The 19,753-nt window shown below is 53.5% G+C and overlaps 2 protein-coding genes across 2 annotated transcripts; one reads left to right on the forward strand and one right to left on the reverse strand.

Annotated features, from left to right (window-relative positions):
* Positions 1–795: 795 nt before the first annotated feature.
* On the forward strand, positions 796–18,235 carry IUM83_05608 (Coiled-coil domain-containing protein 57; the record flags this gene model as incomplete). The annotated part of the gene is made up of 3 exons (XM_067929755.1): positions 796–1,523; positions 14,935–16,537; positions 17,900–18,235. 3 exons carry the CDS (start codon positions 796–798, stop codon positions 18,233–18,235), a joined length of 2,667 nt encoding a protein of 888 aa, XP_067798248.1.
* A 196-nt stretch (positions 18,236–18,431) lies between these two features.
* IUM83_05609 (serine/threonine-protein phosphatase 2A catalytic subunit beta isoform) lies at positions 18,432–19,473 on the reverse strand (the record flags this gene model as incomplete). Its single annotated transcript, XM_067929756.1, has 2 exons — positions 18,432–18,504; positions 18,605–19,473. The coding sequence occupies 2 exons, from the start codon at positions 19,471–19,473 to the stop codon at positions 18,432–18,434; spliced, it is 942 nt and encodes a 313-aa protein (XP_067798247.1).
* Between the last annotated feature and the right edge of the window lie 280 nt (positions 19,474–19,753).

A 19,753-nucleotide genomic window follows, 5' to 3' on the forward strand; every position in this document is an offset into this window, starting at 1 on the left:
TGCTCGCAAGTTTCTGCTGGCGAGCTTGGCCAACCCGGACAGCGATCCCACAGACCAACACACGGACGCAACCCAGAGCCCGATAACGAAGCAGCTGATCTTGGGTCGCTGCCGCAGTGACTCCAGCAGTCTAAAGCTTGGGAGTCGTCTTGTATCCATCCCGCCGGCCAGGAAGAAGTTGCCGAGTGGGACCCATACGGACAGTCTCACATGCGTGGCAAAAGGTGAAAACGGACGCACTGTCCCGCAAGGAAGAGCAAATTCCGTTGTAACTAACTACCATGGGCAAAAGCCCATTCGGGCGTTACTTTGTTCCAGCATCACATTGGTGGGTCCAGGAAGGAGTAGGAGTCTTCTAAGATGACATCATGCCTGAGGTCGATCTTGCATTTGTCGAGCGCGCGCACACACGTGCGGATACCAATGTACTGCATGCCGGGAACGCCAGTTGCCAGTATGGCAGCGATGTTAGGAGCCATCTTCTTGAACAAAAAAAGAAAGTTACTCAAAAACTCTAGTTGTGTTGTCAGGCGCATGATACATCTCTCTGGCATCTCTAGCTGACCGGAGACCAATTCTCGCGGGTATCAAGTTGCTCCGATGACCAAACTAGTCATCTGTGGTCCGTTGCGGTGGTTTCACTGAACTCAAATTATGGAAGTCGTCAGTGGTTACACAGCGAGCAGTTGTTGCTAAAACGAAAGTGTGGGTAGTCCTCGCAACGGACAGCAAAATATGCAGCCATGCGCCAAACTCATTCACCAACCGACCATATTTCGCAGCTTCGAATCCAACATGTCGGCAGCGGACCTTGCGGAACGCGCGAAGACGCCCACCAAGAATGGAGCCTACCGTTCTGCCACCGCCGTCTACGAGTACGAGCAAGTCGGCGGAGAAAGCCCAACCTGCCATCTTCGCAGTGACGCAGCTCTGGTTGCTGTCAACGGCGACGAAGACACCATCGATCTGGAGAAAGCCAAGATTCAGGACGGGGAAGACGATCAAAAGCAGAAGCTGGAACCCAGCGGAAAGATCAAGCTCAAGTTCCTCAATGGCTTGCGGGGCATCGCCAGTTTGATGGTGGTTCACATCCACGCAGGATATTTGAGCGAGTCGACAATTGCGCCGAGCGGCGTCGACACCTTCTTCGTGCTGTCGGCGTTTCTCCTGACAATGCTCAACGAGTCCAAGATTAACCGGCTGATTAGTCGCAGAGATGGCCTCCGCCAGTGGTTAGTCACACTGCTGGACTACTTCGTCAAGAGAGTTCTGCGCGTATACCCGCTGTTCGCGTTCGTGGCATTTGTGCTCACGTGTATGCCGGAAGAAACGCGCACTCATTATTACAACCTTGCGCACTACCACATTGAGAACTGGAGCATCTGGGATATCCTGACTTTCAAGCGGCGATACTACCTCTTCTGGACCATGCCGATCGAGATTACCTACTACTTCATTATCCCGGTCTTCCTCGTCGGAGTCTTCCTCCTGGGCAAATTCAAATGGGTCGCTATCGTACCGCTGTACGTTTGGGTGTATTACGAGGGCGGGCACATGAACCGAACCGGTCACGGTGAATTCCGACCTCACTTGTCGACATTTCTGGCCGGGTCACTAGCTGCCGTGGTGTACTCAGAGCTGAGCAAGTGGATGAAAGAACGCTGCTTCAAACCATGTGCATGGCAACTTGCTGTCATTCGTGCGTTCGAGTTTCTCATGATATGCTGCGTGCTGAGCAACGTATCCCGCGGAGATTTCGAGTCCTGGTTCCGGTTATTCCCCAGCCAGAGCCCACAGGTGCCCTCAATCAGCCTTCCTGTTTCAGCAATGATTGTAATCGAAACTTTATTTCCATCAGCGATCTCGCGTGGGCTCGAGTGGAACTTCCTTTGCTATACGGGGAAGATCAGTTTCTCGATGTACTTGCTCCATCCGTTCGTCAATTTCACGCCGTTCCTTACCGAACTATCGCGAATTGATCAGTTCATTGTGCGACTGGTCTTGGTGTACGCTTTAGCGTCAGTCTCCTATTTTCTCATCGAGCACAACTGCCAGTGTCTTGCGGTAAACATCGGCAAGAGATTAGCCAGATTCGCGGGATCTGCGCCAGCTCATGTTGAAACTGCATCGACGACTCCGCAGACATTCGTCGCTCGTTTGATCGCTCGATTTCGATACGCGTAAAGAAAAAAAGAATAGCCAAATCCGATTATTTGAAGCCGAATCAGATGAAGCCTTCTTTAAAGTTGACGTCTTACGGTCAGGGGGCAGGCCCTGCACTTTGTAAGCCGTTCCATCGCTTGTTTTCCCCATCTACTACAGATTCAGGTACGGGACGGCAAACGTCGTCAGCCGGTTGTTGATCGTCGTATAGATTGCCAGCAAGAGGGTGCGTTGGGCGACGCACACGCTGAATGCTCAAAAAGAAGAGGTGGTAGCCCTTTTCCCACAGCGCAACGTCTAGTTCGTTGTTATCTGCGATTTCTCCATGTGTCTTATTATTATTATTGAGCCATTGCGAACTGCTCCTAACAGAGTGGACGTCACCACTGAGGAATGGTTTAGGGCTTGCAACTCCTCAAACACGGCGAGAAGTAAATGAAGAACACTGGCGTAGGATCGCGTTGAAGTCGACTTGAGGCATAAGTAAATCCATGCGATCGGCACCGGGCAGTGGGTATTGACGAATCGTGATTAAAGTTTACTAAAAAAAAGACTGGAGATTAAGAAAGAGTGGTCGCCATGCAAACTGCTGTTATTTCTGGAGAATGCTCAAGAATTTGTCAGCGCCAGGCGCAGACAAATAGTACCGTAAAAGTCACAATTTTGACTGTAGGATATCGTCGCAGCGAGTGGCCATTTATGCGGTCCTTAAGTTGTGCAATGACATTTGTATTTCCGAAAAGTGCGTTCTGACGAAGAGGATGGTTTGAATGCAATGTGCACGATAGAGAATGATGGTGGTAAACAAGTGATGTAACGGGGTTACACTCACAAGTGGCTACAAGCCACTAGTGATTTTAACAGATAAGATATCTGTTAAAGGTTTTAGATACTTCCTCACCTTGGTGTAAGTCACACCAATGGACACATTGAAGTGGGCCACCACAATGAGTGGTCCACACCTACCCAAAGATCCTATTGGTAGAAAGCAGCATCTTTCTACCAATTAGAGACGTGCATATTGGGGGGGGGGGCTCTGACAGCCAGCCGCTGTCAACCCCTTACATAGATGATAAACATTTTTAGCAGTTTTAGAAGGAAGATCAATTTACAAACAATACAGTTCTCATTTTACCTAATCTAAGTCACTTGGAGTCTTATCTGATTTAAATTATATTTGTGTATTCAAATATAATTAAATCAAGTAATTACTAAGTACTTACGCTTCCTCATACACGTAGCGCGACGTGTAAGCTAAGTAGTGAGTCAGGTTAGACCCACTACACCTGGTATCACTTTGTAGTCCGTCCAACGACCGACTGCTTGACGTTCGTATGAGGTGTACGAACGCGGAGCCGAGAACCACATGAGCACGGAGGTGCCCATGGAGAGCTCCAACACGCCTGCAACGCATGTTGTACGCGCGGACTGCCCCCACCTGTCAGACCCAGAGTGGGAGGCCCTCCAACGACTGTCAACAGTCATTGGAGAAACGGCGATAGCTACGATGCTGCGTACGCTATCGCCGACGGAGCAACATGGTGTTGGTCTAGGATTCATCATGAAGGAGCAGCGTGATGCTGCTTCCTCAATTACGGCGTCGTCAGGGACGACACAGCGAGCTCAATCATTAAAATTGAGCGTGAGCAATTACGTGGGATGAGAGGGCGAACCTCTCCTCCGGTGGCTTGTCGAACTCGACACAGCCATAGCGGCTCGACGCATCGTCGACCCGCTGTCGAAGGTCGCGTTCGCCATGTCCTGCCTTGGCGGACGAGCGAGGAGATGGGCGTATGGACGCTGACTCTCCGATCCTACGTGCTTCAGCACGTACGAAGTGTTCAAAGAGGAGCTCAGACAAGCGTTTGAGCCCCCGCAAAACGAGTTCCGGTCGAGGGCGGAGTTCCTCGACCTTCAGCAGGGTAAGCATGACGTCCATGCTTACGCGCAGTGCGCACGATACTTGGTCTCAAATATCGTGACTAATCCAATTGACGAGGCGACTAAGGTCGTCACGTTCATGAAGGGACTTCGAGATGGGCCGGTGAAGACCTATCTCTTCCGAGAGTACCCGAGTACTCTCGAAGCTGCAATCACCCTTGCCATGCAAGAAGAGTTTAGCCTGCGGCAGGCTAAACTGCATGCGAACGCGCCGAGGCCGCAACCGCGCCCGGTAGCGTGGACGGGAGGTCCAGAACCAATGGACCTCTCGAACGCAACAACTGCTGGTTACCAGCAGCAGGGAGGTAACGTGCGATGCTTCCGTTGCGGAAGGATCGGTCACTTTGCACGGGAGTGCACAGCTCCCATGCCCCCTGGAGGAGGCCGTCGTTGCGATGCTAGGCATCGCCGCGGACCAACAAAAAACGCGAACATCCAGTAGGCGCGGGGCGCCCTACTGGTAATGCAGTCACGCGTGCCGACATCGGACACGCGACACTGAGGACTGTAGCCCCCAGTGAGACCAGCTCTCACTGCAAGAAACAAGATGACAGGCCGAACCTAGTCATCTTGAAGGTTTACTCGAAGAGAGCGAGCGACTCTCTTCGAGCATTGGTAGATTCAGGCGCGTCGAACAACTTTGTTCGACTACGGAGCCTGCCGAGTCTTGACTTCGAGGAGGTAAATGTACCTCGAAGTCTTCTGGAAGTGCGACTGGCAACAGGTGCCATCGTGAAGACCGAGAAGCGCGTCGTGAACGTGCGCTTCTCATTCAAACAACGAGTGTTTGTCGAACACTTTATCGTCCTGGACCTGGACGATAAATTCGACGTGGTAATGGGCATGCCGTTGCTTGTACGGCATGATCCGGTAATAGACTGGATGAAGCGCACGCTCGTGCGCTTGGGCCGCGACAGCGGAACAGAGAGCGATGGCCCTGTTACCGCAGCGCACGCACCAGCAGGTGCGCGCGGCTCACCAGTCGAGACAGCGCTTAATGCTGCTGTCCCGGAGTGCCCAGGAAGTGCGCGAGGGCGCGCACAAGTGAGGCCCACGTCGGCGGTGCTGCCGACGTCGGAAGATAATGATGTGTCGGTTCCGGGAACCAACACTCGCGTTCAAGTACGCATGGGACAGTCCCTGACCCGAAGATGTCAGGTCGATGACGACGCGTCGACTCCGGGAGCCGACGCACCCTCGGTCATGAGGGGCTCCGCCAATGAATGGCGTCGAGGTGACGAAGGCGTGTCAACTCCGGGAGTTGACGCTGCAAACAGTGCGGACGGTTGCAAACGTACCGCACTCACGCAATTTGCATCCTGTCGTGCAGCCGGACTGCACGACGAAGCGCCATGCGATCGAGCCGGGCCTGATATCGCACGCCCGCAGACAGGGTCTGCCGGCAAAGGAACACATTTCCGTGCAGCCGGGCTGCACGAAGGAACATGCGGTCAAGCCAGGCTTGATACCGCGCGCCCGCGGACAGGGTCCGCCGGCGAACAACTGTGCGGAGCCGGGCTCCGCACAGCAAGAAGACTGCGCCCGCGGAGAACGCTGCGCAAGTCTCGGTCCGGGACCGAGACGCAACAAGAACTGTATGTTGGGCAGACTGAGGCGGTGACGCCGGATGTCGGGACGCTAAGCGTCTTGACGCGCAACGATACTGGATTCCAGTATCGTGAAATGGGACTCGCTAATCCTCCGGCGGCGGCGTCGGAGTTGACTTCGCTTCCAGTCGTGAGCTGGAAGCGCTTCACGCGCGACTTGCACGATGGACGCATCGAGCAGGTCTGCGTTCTTTCGAACAGCGAAAGAACGGAGAGCAAAGAGCTGGGACAGCTATTCATGGGAAGTACCACTGCGAGTGAAGACACTCTCAGTGCGAAGACGAAGCGAGAGCGCTTCGAGGAACAAGGTTGGGACTCGCTGAAGTCGAGTCCCTATTACGAATTGTTGAGGGAGTACAAAGACGTACTCCCGGAAGAGATTCCTGCGGAGCTTCCGCTGGATAAGGGCATTCAGCACGAGATTGATCTCGTGCCGGGCACGAAGTACTGTGTCACTCGGCAGTGGCCACTGCCGCGAGAGAAAGTAAAAGCGATCGACGACTTTTTTGAAAGTCGTCGCAAAGCAGGACAAGTGCGGGAATCAAAGTCCCCGCACAGTGCTCCGACGTTCTATGTCAAAAAGCCACAGCGCGGATGGCGCATCGTTCATGCGTATAACAAGCTGAACGATGCGACGGTACCGGCGCAGACGCCGATACCGCGAAAAGATGTTATCATCTATTCGATGGCCGGGAGCGCCGTTTACAGTGCTCTCGACTTGCGAGATGGATTCTATCAGATCCTAATGCGCGAGAGCGATATCCCTCTCACGGCAGTGAGCACGCCAAGCGGCATGCTCTGGGAATGGCTAGTAATGCCACAGGGGCTTAAGAACGCCCCTGCGACCTTCAACAGGTGCGTGACGCACTTCTTGCGCTCGGTGCGCGACTTCGCACCGAACTACTTCGATGATGTGTTCATCCACAGCCGAGCTGTGGACGGGAGGACCGACGTTGATGTGGACAGGGTGCATCTCCGGAAGCTACTTGAGCTTATGCGAAAACATAAGCTCTATGCGAACCTGAAGAAGTGTATCTTCGGGGCGAGCAAGATACCCGTCCTCGGGTGTCTCGTAGGGAATAATGGTGTTCGCCCTGACCCGGAAAAGGTCAGAGTGATAAATGAATGGCCAACGCCTTCAAGTGTCAAGGAACTGAGACGATTCCTTGGCTTGGCCACGTACTTGTGCAAGTACGTGGAGGATGACGCGGGCAAGATCCGCCCGCTGTCACCGCTTCTTAAGAAGGAAGCTGTGTGGAATTGGACAACCGATTGCCAAAAGGTATTCGATGCAGTCAAGCGGGGCTTGACTGAGGCGCCGATCATGGCAGTGGCTGACCAAGATCGCCCATTTCACGTAGTGTGTGACGCATCCGATTTCGCAATCGGATACGCGTTGATGCAGAACGATCACGAGGGCCGTGATCGTGTCGTCTACTACCAATCGCGTCAGCTGAAGCCAGCTGAGCGCAACTACCCGGTGCATGACAAGGAACGCCTTGCCATGAAATACGCACTCGCAAAGTTCCGAGTGTATTTGCTTGGAAGTAGACCGTGTGTGGTCTACACCGACCATGCATCACTGCGCACCGCAGTGAAGTCGCCACACGTATCACAAAGAATGGCGAGATGGCTCTCATTCTTTGCAGAATATAACTTCCGGGTCGAATACAAACCCGGAAGATTGAATGTGGTGGCCGACGCGTTATCACGTCGGCCGGACTATGCAGAAGCTGCTGACGTCAATGCCATTGACGTCATGCGAACGAGCACACCCACGTCGTCTCTGTTGGACGATGTGAAGGCCGCGTACGCGCACGACGCGGACACGAAGCTCTTGCTGGCCTATGGCACAGCGCCTTCTGACAAGGCTCGTCAGAAGTTGCCCAAGCACCTTCGAGCGCGTGCACACCGCTTTCGAGTGCACGACGGAATACTGCTTTATAATGCAGTCGAGGACAACGCGGACCACGTTGTCGTGCCGAATGACCATGACCTGCGACTCAGGATCATGTACGAGTATCACGAAGCCCCGACTGCGGGACATCTCGGACGTGAGAAGACATACGTCCTTCTCACGCGCGACTTCTACTGGCACCACCAGTATAAGTGGGTGCGCAAGTACATCCGTGCTTGCGAGGTATGCCAACGCGTAAAGCCCGCGCCATTCGCGCAGGCTACTTTACAATCACTACCGACTCCGTCGGAGTGTTGGAAGTCCATGTCTTTGGACTTCATCTTTGGTCTTCCCCTGGACAGCGGAGGGAATACCGGTGTTGTGGCCTTCGTCGACCGCTTCAGCAAGATGGTACATCTTGCTGCGGTGCCGGCAGAGGTGACAGCGAACCAGACGGCCCGTCTGTTCGTTGACATGGTGTTCAAACACCATGGCATGCCGACCGACATCGTGTCGGACAGAGACCCGCGCTTCACAGCGCACCTGTGGCAAGAAGTGTTTACACTACTTGGGAGCCAGCTTTCAATGTCGACTGCGGATCATCTGCGGACGGACGGTCAAACCGAGCGCGTGAATCGCGTGCTCGTCGACATTTTGAAGAGGTACGCTCACTCGTTCCAATACTGGAGCGAGTGCTTATCGATGGCAGAGTTTGCCATCAACAACTCAGTGCATGCCTCGACCGGGCATACACCGTTCTACGTGAATGCCATGCGGCATCCACGTCTACCGAGTTTACTCGGAGTGATGGCTCCCACTTTAAGTGGGGGAGGGTCTACGACTGCACATACAGCAGCCGCAGAAAACCGCTGACACTTGCACAGTGTCAGCTGCAACAGCAAACAAACCACATGCGCAGACTCCTCCAACAACAAGGACAAAGACCACGGGTCTGCGCAGGGCGCAGACACCGCAAAGAACCACGCAGAGGCCGGGCCTCTAGCGGAAAACGAGCTGAATGACTTCAGCTCGGATGCAATCAACTTCCTTACCAAAAGACAAGCCGTGATTCGGTTTGTCCAAGATGCAATAGCAGCTTCTGTTGACCAACAGAAGCTGAACGCAGACAATGTGGGCAGAGGCAACACAAATGAATTTAAAGTTGGTTCATTAGTTTTGTTAGCTACTCAAACCCTGCCTAAATATGCAGTTTCGGATTTCGGAGCAAACAAGCTTGCTCCGCGCTTCATCGGGCCGTTCACTGTGTTGGCACGGCACGGCAACGCTTACACGCTAGACATACCGTCTAGCATGCGCCTCCATCCGACCTTTTACGTCGGACGGCTGAAGCCGTACCTGCAGCACGAGCCATCTAGCTCGGCTGACCCGAAGCCTCGGCAGGAGCCGAGGCAGAAGCGGAAGCCTTGGCCTCGGCGACGAGCAGCCTCTCCTCCAGCGCGTCCGCGCGCTGGAGCAACCCCTTCATCTGGGTCCCCAACTCGACCTGGATATTCGAGGCGGTCTGCGAGACCGCCGCGACTTGGGCCTTCTGGTTCACCAGCTCCTGCTTCAGGGCGGCGAACTCAGCGCCCTGCAGACGCTCCACGGCGGTCACCCGGTCGTGGAGAGACGTGTACTGATCAGCCCGGGGCTGATCATACTCGGGGCGTGTTCCCACCCCCGCCACCGCCGATCCGTGACGCCCGCGGCTCAACCCGCTGGATTGTTGAGCGGATTGTTGACCATAGTATCCCGAAAACGAACCTTCAAGTGGTTCGTTTTCGTATTCGTTGGAGAGGATTTCCTCCCCATCAAGATACATGGGAGCCGCGGAACGTCTTGCTGGAGGACGTTCCGGAAATGGTGAGGGCGTACGAGGAACAGTACGCGCTGGCGCAGCGGAAGTAGTACGAGCGCTGCGGTCATCACCAGCGCTCGAATCCTCACGTGCTAAGAACTTAGGACGGAGCTCTTTGAGACTCTCGGGCACACGGAATGACGTGTACCCGTTCAGGTCGCGTTCGCTCAAGCGGACCGCGCCTGGGAACCACTTCGCGCACTGAAAGCCCTCGGGCATAGCGCACGGCACATTAGCCTCCTCCGCAGCAACGTGGAGTTGCTCCAACTTTCCACGCTTCGAGTGCGTCTCGAAGCGATCACGCGCTTGCTTAATCCGATCACGGTAAGCACTCGGCTTCTTGTTGAAGTTCTCAAAAAAAGCAATCCAACTTTGACAAAGTGCCTGCCACTCGGGCACTTTGCTGCTAGAAGATGTCTTCTTGCTTTGGAACCATCGGAGCTCATGGAAGAGTCCGATGTAATAATCGCGCCTTTGATGCGTTTCCGCATCAAAGTGCAGCTCGGCAGCCACAGCGTCATCTTTGATGGCGCTGCACACATACAGTGGCACCTCATTCGGAGGTACCGAGTTCCCATACCGGTCCGAGATCTCGGACGCGGACGGCATCCACGGATCGCGCGCTGCGCCTGCAGCGCGCGGAGAGCCTTGAGCTTTGAAATCATGCGCTGCAGTTGCAGCGCGCGGAGTACTGAGAGCCCCAGCGGAAGCGAGTGGGGTATCACTCTCAGTTCGCGAACTCTTCGAACTCGAAGCGTCCGATTCGTCCCCCTCACGCGGACGAATGTTCTTAGCGTGGGGGTCGAGCGATTCGCTCGACACTGAGTCTTTGCGCTTTGAGGACGAGTCCTTCTCGTCCTCCATGTCTTCATCGTCGTCGTCGAAGTCGACGACGTCGCCATACTTCGCCTTCTGGCGCTCGAAGTAGTCATCGATGGAGAGATAACTCTCCACCGCCTTCGGATTCTTCTTCTGGGGCGCGCTCATCGTTGAATGAGCGCGGATTTCTTCTCCAAACGCGGAGAATTGACGAATGGTCAATTCAGAAGATTGACGTGCGGAGACCCCGCGCGTCTAACCTTAAGGGGGGGGGGGATGGTGTAACGGGGTTACACGCACAAGTGGCTACAAACCATTAGTGATTTTAACAGATAAGATATCTGTTAAATGTTTTAGATACTTCCTCACCTTGGTGTAAGTCACACCAATGGACACATTGAAGTGGGCCACCACAATGAGTGGTCCACACCTACCCAAAGATCCTATTGGTAGAAAGCAGCATCTTTCTACCAATTAGTGCATATTGGGGGGGGGGGGCTCTGACAGCCAGCCGCTGTCAACCCCTTACATAGACGATAAACATTTTTAGCAGTTTTAGAAGGAAGATCAATTTACAAACAATACAGTTCTCATTTTACCTAATCTAAGTCACTTGGAGTCTTATCTGATTTAAATTATATTTGTGTATTCAAATATAATTAAATCAAGTAATTACTAAGTACTTACGCTTCCTCATACACGTAGCGCGACGTGTAAGCTAAAGTAGTGAGTCAAGTTAGACCCACTACAAGTGATGCCAGCAAAATTCTTCAGTGCGTAACAATCGTGTCGGTAGAGAAGAAAAACAGCGAAATTGCATTTTGACTAGTAGCATTGACATCGGAAAAGAATGGAGGTAGGATAGCGAAGCCGGTTTCTTCAAAAGATAATCCGTCAACGTATCGACCCACAAACATGTCGCCGGCAGCTTCATACCGAGTGTATCTATCCTGAACGCCTGGAAGAGTCTACCCAGCTCTTATGCATATTGCCGCTGCGAAAGGCCCTCCGTTGGAAGAAGAAGAGACATATGTGGCAGAACCTTTACGAGCTGACTGTGTTCCAATAGCTATGTAGCAACACAGATGGTTCATGAAAGAATATGACAATTTCTGGTACAAATGGATTAGCGTAAACGTGTCGGGCGTCGCGAGGCCGTGAGCCATTTTGGTCATTCTTCATGTGCCCAAAACGAATGGCTAAAGAGTCTCCCCCCCTGACCTATATGGCCAGAATGGATTGATGCCGTATTTCCAGCTCTGCAGATTAGATTCCAACTGATCAGTAGAAAAGTATAGGCAAACACGAGCTCGGTATTCCGTGTTGCAGCATAGACATCAAAGCACCGAAAAAAGCAGTGGATCTTTTCCCTCGGTTACTTCTACACCACTGTTGTGGTTGCGGCGAGCAACAGTCCTCTTCAATCCCTTAAAAAAATACAGTCAAGCCAGCGGCGAACTCCACACTCATTAGACGTCCATAGGCACGGTATAAGTGAAACAAATTGGAGCACATAGTTCCAGTTACGGTGGAAATGTACCACCGTTTTCTTACCTATAACGTTACCGCTGTTGGCCTCAACTTGGCTGGTGACGTCGCAACGATCATTCAACGTGGTTCTGGTGTTCATGGTGGGCTTTGCGTTTGTGCCTCTTCATAGTCTCCACAACACTACAGATTCATCTCAATTAGGTACGAGCAGACAAAACGCAGACAAGTTCATGCTACAGTACATATACTGTACATATCCATGTGCATCACCATCATGTTGATGACGAAGATGGAGAGGGCAAGATTTCCGACCTACTATCATCGCCGCACCGGTGGCCACCGATGCATGAAGTGAGAGGGGAAACTATGTTCACAAGTAGTTGTAGAGGAATTTCTTACACGTAATTCTCGCTAAACATACTTCGAAGTGCATGCCTTGGAGAGTTATTGTTTGATATATAGAACAAAAATGTTTTGGTTGGGGTTTACGACGACGCAGGAACAGATAACTACTTCGTAAAATAATACATATACATTGCGAGGTTACGTTACGTGAGTGTCTATTTGGATACAGACAATGGGCTAATTAGAGCATTTGAGACATTATTCGGAAATTGACATGCGATCCGTCTTCGCTTGACCGGCTATTGTTATCTTTTTTTAATTACCATTCACAACATATCAAGGCGCCAATTTCGCAATGCTGGATCGTGCACTGGCACTTCGCACCCTTTCTAAGTCCTGTCAGGTAGGTGAGGAATACATATACCACGCTGTATGTAGTGTGGTTTGCAGATATTTTGTCGCTCGGATTTAGGGCTTAGATCGATCTCTGAGATAAAATAATTCGAAGACATAAACATGCGACATGGTAGTAAATCGACCTCCAGGCGTAGGTAAGTCGCACCACCTCTTCCTACTAAATATAACGGGCGCATCGTTGGTTCTCAGGACACCGCGGTAACGTCGCCGGCCACTGCTACTCCGATACGGCTCTGTTGGACGTGTTTAACGGCTCGTTAGCTTTGTCTGTGAGTGCACTAGCGGCTCCTGTATCGCTGGGCTTTCCGCTTGTCTGTCGCGCGAGCAGCTCCCCGCCATGTAAGACCACATGTTGATACTACGCTACCATTTTACTTTAGGAAAAGCGTTTCGTATGAACTGCTGTAGCTCCTCTAAATAAAATGTAGGGTGGGCTTTCACGTACTTTCGAACACGGGTTACCACGTCGTGCGGCCAACGCGACGAGCGATTAGTTCGACCTCCTTCATCAACCACACCATCGGTCAAAAACAATTTGTACCAACGTTGCAGTGTTCGCACGTTAGGCCCAAATATATCGCTAACATACTGCATACATATTCCATACACATGCGTAAGAAAAACGGCTCGCCAACGGTAGTCGAGAGAGTACATGCTGCACTTGTGCAAGGTGAAGGTTTTCGGAAACTGCGGTGCTTCGACAGATCAGCAGCGCGATCTGCCGACCACTCGTCAAGTGTCCAGATGTAAGTGTCCAATTGCGTATTTTATATATATAAAGCGCGGCATTATAATCCGTACACAGCCATCGCGATTTAAATTAAATCGGCCCGAATTTCGTTTTTGGATCGGCAATCCGACCACAGATAGCGTAAATCGAGATCGATATCGAGGCTTGCGATTATAACTTGGAGGATTTAATGGCCATCTGTTTTTATATCGGGCGCCAGATATTATAACTCGGGCAAAACACTAGGCGAAAACGACAAACGCATTGCAAAGCATAATATATGCGATCATGGACATGTCGAGATAGAAATGCTATCCACAGTAACAATGATTGTCTCAAAATCTCAACTTAGTCACGTGGCGCATCGATACTACTTAATTAAGAAATCTCTCCACTTCCGTGTCATCGTGGACTCAGTCTTTGTCCTTCCTTTAATCGCGCAATCGCCCGCCCAGGTGTCTCAGATGAAAGTCTCTGAGGGTGTCGATCCTAGTTCACCCCATGGGTGTGGATGCCGTGGTCGTCTAACGACAAAACACAAAGCATACATAGTGACGTCTGTCGTGCTAGCTCCTCGACAAAATGCAAAGCGAGTTCCCTGCCGTAGGCAAAGCGCTCGACTCCTGGAAGATCATCGGCTCCAGCGTGCTGTGCGAGACCGACCCGTGGGTGCCAGGCAGCACAAACGAGACGACAAGTTGATAGAAGCCCTGTATCAACAACAGCGCTCGTACCGCGAAATTCAAATAGACTATCAATGAATGACTTCCACAGCGTCAGAGAACTTCGTCTGTGGCGACAACCTCGGGTGACGACGTTGCAAAATAGATTTCTGTTGGTAATTTATTGCTCGTTTCTACAGCAATTACAGTCAAACCTGTTTATATGAGGCCCCGTTGGTGGCCATCTACAACAATGACTCATATAAAATGGACTCAGTTAAAATAATTATGTGGTGCACGTAAAGAAATCGCGCATAATTCGCTGCCGCTTTGCCTTCACCGTACCAAAGCGGTCACGGTCTGTAAAGCTCTTCGTTCTCTATCAGTCTGCTCTCCGCATTGAAGCAGAAATGCAGACAGCTCCATGCAGTGTCTCAGAGCGATGGCAGGTTGAATTGTGGGTTCCTGGTCCTCCTCCTCCTCCTGCTCATCCTGCGAAACTGCATCACTTCCTGCTGCTTCGTCCACTATCACATCTGGCTCGTGCGCAGGCACGTCCTCGTCCACTGCCAGATACTCACTAGCGCTCACAGCGCCCTCCCACTTCGATAAAATCGCTGTCAAATCCACTCAGCGAGCATGGGGTTGTTCATGCCAGGATTCTGCTTGAGCTTTAGGTGCACTTGGAGCTTTTGTTCTAGCGTCAGACAGGTGCGAGGAGACATTGCGAGGGAAGGGGGCTTGCGTTGGGCATTGGGCGTTGAGCAGTGGGGGCTTTGAAGAGTGTGTGGTCGTGAACAGTGTGAATCAAATAAACAGGTTAGACCTAATTTGGTCCTCCAAAATGTGACTCATATGCCTTGTATACATATAAACAGCGGTTATACAAAAACTAAGTAAAATATTTGGTAGCAACAAAGCTTGCATCAAATAAATGGCAAGGCTCAAATAGGGAGGATCATATAAACAGGTTTGACTGTATTGTTTTTGTTTTTTTTTACCAGAAAGTATCGCAAATCCGGGCCACAACCGCCGCCCATGGAGCCGCCGGACGCGGGGCTGTCGCCGTCGCTGGCGGCGCGCGCGGGGCCGGGCAACATCCGGTCGCTGATCCTGGAGAAGGAGAAGGAGCTGCACGACATCAACGAGTACCGCATCCGCACGCTGGAGGCGCTGCTGCGCGACAAGGAGGCGGCGGCGGGCGCGGCCAAGCACAAGCTCAGCAAGCTGCAGGAGGACTTCAAGTACAACCTCAAGCTGCTGGAGGGCCGCGACGAGGAGCTGGCGCTGTACGACGCCAACTTCGCCTCGCTCAAGGGCGCGCTGCGCGAGCGCGAGGCCGAGCTCAGCGAGCTGCGCGCGCGGGAGGCCGAGCTGCTGGCCGAGCTGCAACGCGCCCGGCAGCGCGCGGACGAGCAGGAGGCGCAGGCGCAGCAGAAGCTCAAGGACGCGCGCGCGCAGATGGAGGGCGCCCGCTGGAAGTTCGACGACGAGCTGCGGAGGCAGCAGGACGCGCTGGAGACGCAGCGCCGCGCCGCCGAGCGGCAGCTGCGCGAGAAGGACGAGGACGTGGAGACCCAGCGTCGCGAGCTGACGGTGACGTTCGATGACGTCATGAGGCAGCGCGAGGCGGAGTTCAAGCGCGCGAGCGACGAGCTGCAGGCCAAGGTGAGGGACCTGGAGCTCAAGAACAAGGCGCTCAGCAGGGAGGCGGACGCGCAGCACGCGCGCGCCGAGGAGCTCAAGGCCAAGAACAACAACCTGCAGCAGATGCTGCAGGAGAACGACAAGGAGGTCAAGTCCCTCGAGTGGACGCTCGCAGACGTGCGCGCGGCCAAGGACACGAAGGTGGGCGTGCTGGAGGGCGAGGTGGCCAAGCTCAATGAGGTCAAGCAGCAGCTGTTGGACGAGTACGAGAGCAAAATGGCGGAGCTGCTGCAGTCGCTGCACTCAGTGGAGAAGGCGTTCGTGCAGCAGAAGGCGCAGTACGACGAGGAGCTGCAGCGCCTCATGGAGCGGAAGAAAAGCGAAGCTCAGGAGACGAGTGCGCGTACTGACGCAAAGATAGAGGCCATTACAGGGAGACTGCGCGAGAGTGAAGAGCGCGTCGAGGCGCTGCAGAGTGAGCTGAAGCAGGCAAAGTGGGATGCGGACGACAGGCTTATGGAGAAGGAGCGCGAGATCGAACGGGTGAAGAGCTCGTTGCAGGATCTTGAAGACGAACAGCATCGCGCAGCCAGCGATGTGCAGAAGCAACTTCGAGCAGGGGATCGAGAAATCCAGGTGCTCCAGGAAAGACTGCAAGATTATCAACGGCAAATAGCTCTTCTGAAAGAAAAAGTCAAAGCGCAGAGACAAGAGCTGTTGGAAAGTATGGAGAAGCAGGAAGATCTGCAGCGCGACCTTGTGGCTGTTAATCTACGCTGGGAAAACCGTTGGCAAGACCAGCAACAGGAGCTCGATGAACGACATGAGTTGCGGCTTCGCGAATTGCAACAGGTGAAAGACCGCCTGCTGAGTGAGAAGGAGGCTGTAGAAGAACGCCTCCTTCACGCTGAAAACGAGGTGCTGCGGCTTCGTTCTGAGCTATCGGCGTTAAAGTCTAGCGTACGTATTACTGAGTCGTTTGGTTCGCAGTACTTAACGGCCAGGCGAAGTGGAGATGTAAGGAATTCTTCCCACTCAATTCCTGTGGCTCCATCTCCGCTGTGGAGTGATGACCCAGGCACACTTTCTCCTGTCCCGGGAGTATCACCTCTGCTTACAGACAGCCCGCAATTGCGGTCCAGAGATGCCACTAAAACTGCTGGTACCAGTTCGTTAGAGATGGAAAATGCAAAGCTGCGAGATCTAATTCGACAGATGAAGGAGTCACTGGCTGAGCAAGCTGAAGAAATGGAGGGATCTACCGGTCAAGCTAGCGGAAGTCGAGGCGCCTCTAAACTTGCGGCACAACTGTTAGAAGCTCAGGAGCACTGTGTAGCTCTCGAATCACGGTTGAACGAACTCTCTGGCAACGATAGGATCACCCTTCTACAACTTGAGAGCTGCAAGCAGGAGCTTCTTGAGGCGCAGCAAATTATCGAAATCAAAACGAAGCAGATTGCCGAGTTGGAAAATCACGTTCAAGAGCTTGAGGGAATGCGGTCCGCTGAGCCAGAAATGCAGAGTGGGCGTGTAGCTCTGGAGACTCAGCTGATAGATCTAAAGCGAAAGCTTGAAGCTGCGAACGGCGACATCGATCGTCTGGTTAGAGAACGCAGCCAACTGATGGAGCTCAGTAACCAGCTTCGTGCTGAACTGCGTCGGAGCGGATCTGGAGAAGCTGGATCAAGGTCTTCGACTCCACGCGTAGAATTTGCTGGAATGAAGGACTACGAGAACATGATCGCCGAGCTTACCCATTCGTTGGAAGAAGCCCGAGTCCACAACAAAACACTCAAAAAAGAGCTTCGCCGCATGGTAAAAGTGAACGTGCAACTTGAGCAAGAACGAGAGCGAGAAACGCAAGTAATTGATCATGGAAGTGAAGGTGTGGGGTCATCGAAAGACACCCGTAATAACGATGACGCCCAAACCGAGTCAGGTAAGCGACGCTCGAGCACGTTATCCATGATGAGATCGTTAGACCCTGGCCCAGCACGTGGTACGACGCGCTCTAGCACCACTACATCAATACACTCCGCGTCTGAAGATGGAGATAGGGCAAGTACTGCGGACCTGGACGAGCAGTTGCTGGCTCTGGCGCGAAATAAGCGACCGAATGGACGAGGACAGTCAGATAAACCGCGTCGTACAAGTCGATCAGTTCCTCCCACGATTGCGGAACACGCGACGGATAGCGACGGTGAAGCTGATACCTCTGTTGCGGATGACGATCGCGCTGAGGATAGAAGAGAGGAGAGAGTGCCATCTCGATCAAATTCTGCGCACAGCGCAGACAAGTCCCCACTAGCGAGGCTCTTTCAGGGAACAGACCGACGCGATTCGGCAGGGACTGAAGATTCCAACGCAACTATCGGCGGCAGCTCCAGCACCAAGGTCACGGATGCGCGATTAAAGCTCCAGCAAGCCAAGGAGATGCTGATGCTATCTGGTAAACGAGCTCCTGTTGGTGGATCGCGCGCAAGCCTCGCAACCTTTGCGGCGTCTGCTGCTATGGGGGCACCGACGACTGCGCGCTTGAGTGATCGTGAAACAAGCAGCCAGCGCTCTGCCGTGAAGAAACTGAAGCAGCTGCAATCCAAGCGGGCTGAAATGGTCAACGAGCGCAAGAAGGTGCGCAACTACAGCCTGGCGTCGTAGGTGACCTCCAACCCGAAGAAGTAGTAGTACTAGACAACCAGTAGAATATCATCGGGTAATAGAAGCTAACTTTATTCCTACCTTGTTGTCTGGTATTGTGCTGGTTGGGTGAAGCAGAGCTGCCGACAAGATGAAGTGGCAAGACGTAACAAGCATGGTCCAGTCGCGCAGAGCGGGTCTCGGTGCTGCCAATCGACTACAAGAAGTAGTCGGGCGTCCGGCGCGACACATGGGGCTCTCCACGACGCGGTGCCGGGTCGAACTGCAAGCTGTACACAGCAAACAACAACAAAAAACAACAGCATCAAAAGAGCACGTTAGTAAATAGCTCCCTGTACAAGTCCTCTTCCCTCCACTGCAGCCACGCACAATGTGTACTGCATCTGCTCGTCCACCTCCATGATGGCGGCCTCGTTGCCGCAGCGGTAGCAGTAGTTGGGCGCGCTGAAGATGGTGACGACGTTGCACTTGTGCGACCAGTTGTAGCCCTCCATGACGAGCTGGTGCGCCCGCGCGATGAGCGTGAGGCCGTTGGCGTGGTTGAACTGGTCCGAGATGTCCTGGCCGAAGGTGTAGCCCGCGCCTCGCGGCGAGATGCCCCAGCCCGAGCGGTCGTCCGGGTCGGACCAGAGCAGGTCGCACATGGCGCCCTCGTGGGGCACCTCCTGCAGGCGGTCGAAGCCCCGGATGTAGTCGAGCGTGTCGATGGACGGCGACAGGCCGCCGTGCAGGCAGAAGATCTGGTTCTCGACCACGGCCGTGAGCGGCAGGTAGTCGAACACGTCCGTGAAGTAGCGCCACACGTTGGGGCTGCCGTATTTGCGCAGACACTCGTCGTAGAAGCCGTAGACCTGCGTGATCTGGCGGCTCTCGTGGTTGCCGCGCAGGATGAAGACGCGGTCCTTGTAGCGCACCTTGAGGCACACGAGCAGCGTCACCGTCTCGACCGAGTAGTAGCCGCGGTCCACGTAGTCGCCCATAAATAGATAGTTGGTGTCGGGCGCGTGGCCGCCGATGCGGAAGAGCTCCATGAGGTCGTGGAACTGGCCGTGCACGTCGCCGCAGACCGTCACGGGGCAGCGCACGGGCTGCACGTTGGACTCCTGCACCAGCACCTCCTTGGCCTTGGCGCACAGCTGCATCACCTCGTTCTCCGTCAGCGGGTTGCAGCCCAGCAGCTTCTCGCACCACGCGTCCAGCGTGTCGATGGACAGCTCGAACGGCGCGGCGGAGCTCATCGGCGTTATCTAGCTACCAGGTAAGTATCAAATCCCCCTTTGGCGGGGCGCGAGGATATCTCGGTATGTCCAGTTTCTACCAATGACAGGATTTGGAGGTGCGGTTTTGACCAATTGAAAGGGCTTTCGACGTCACGCTGGACTGGGGAGGTTGGTTACATGCTGCTGTATGGCAAGTTAAGAGTCTAAGCCTAACGGTGGTGTGGGTCTGCCGCTGCAAGGTCCAAAGAACGACTCTAGTGCCTTGGTCGATGGACAAAAAGGCGGGCGTCTCTTGCGG

The sequence above is a fragment of the Phytophthora cinnamomi genome (genome assembly GCF_018691715.1).
Source record: "Phytophthora cinnamomi strain GKB4 chromosome Unknown Contig10, whole genome shotgun sequence".
Taxonomy (NCBI): domain Eukaryota; phylum Oomycota; class Peronosporomycetes; order Peronosporales; family Peronosporaceae; genus Phytophthora; species Phytophthora cinnamomi.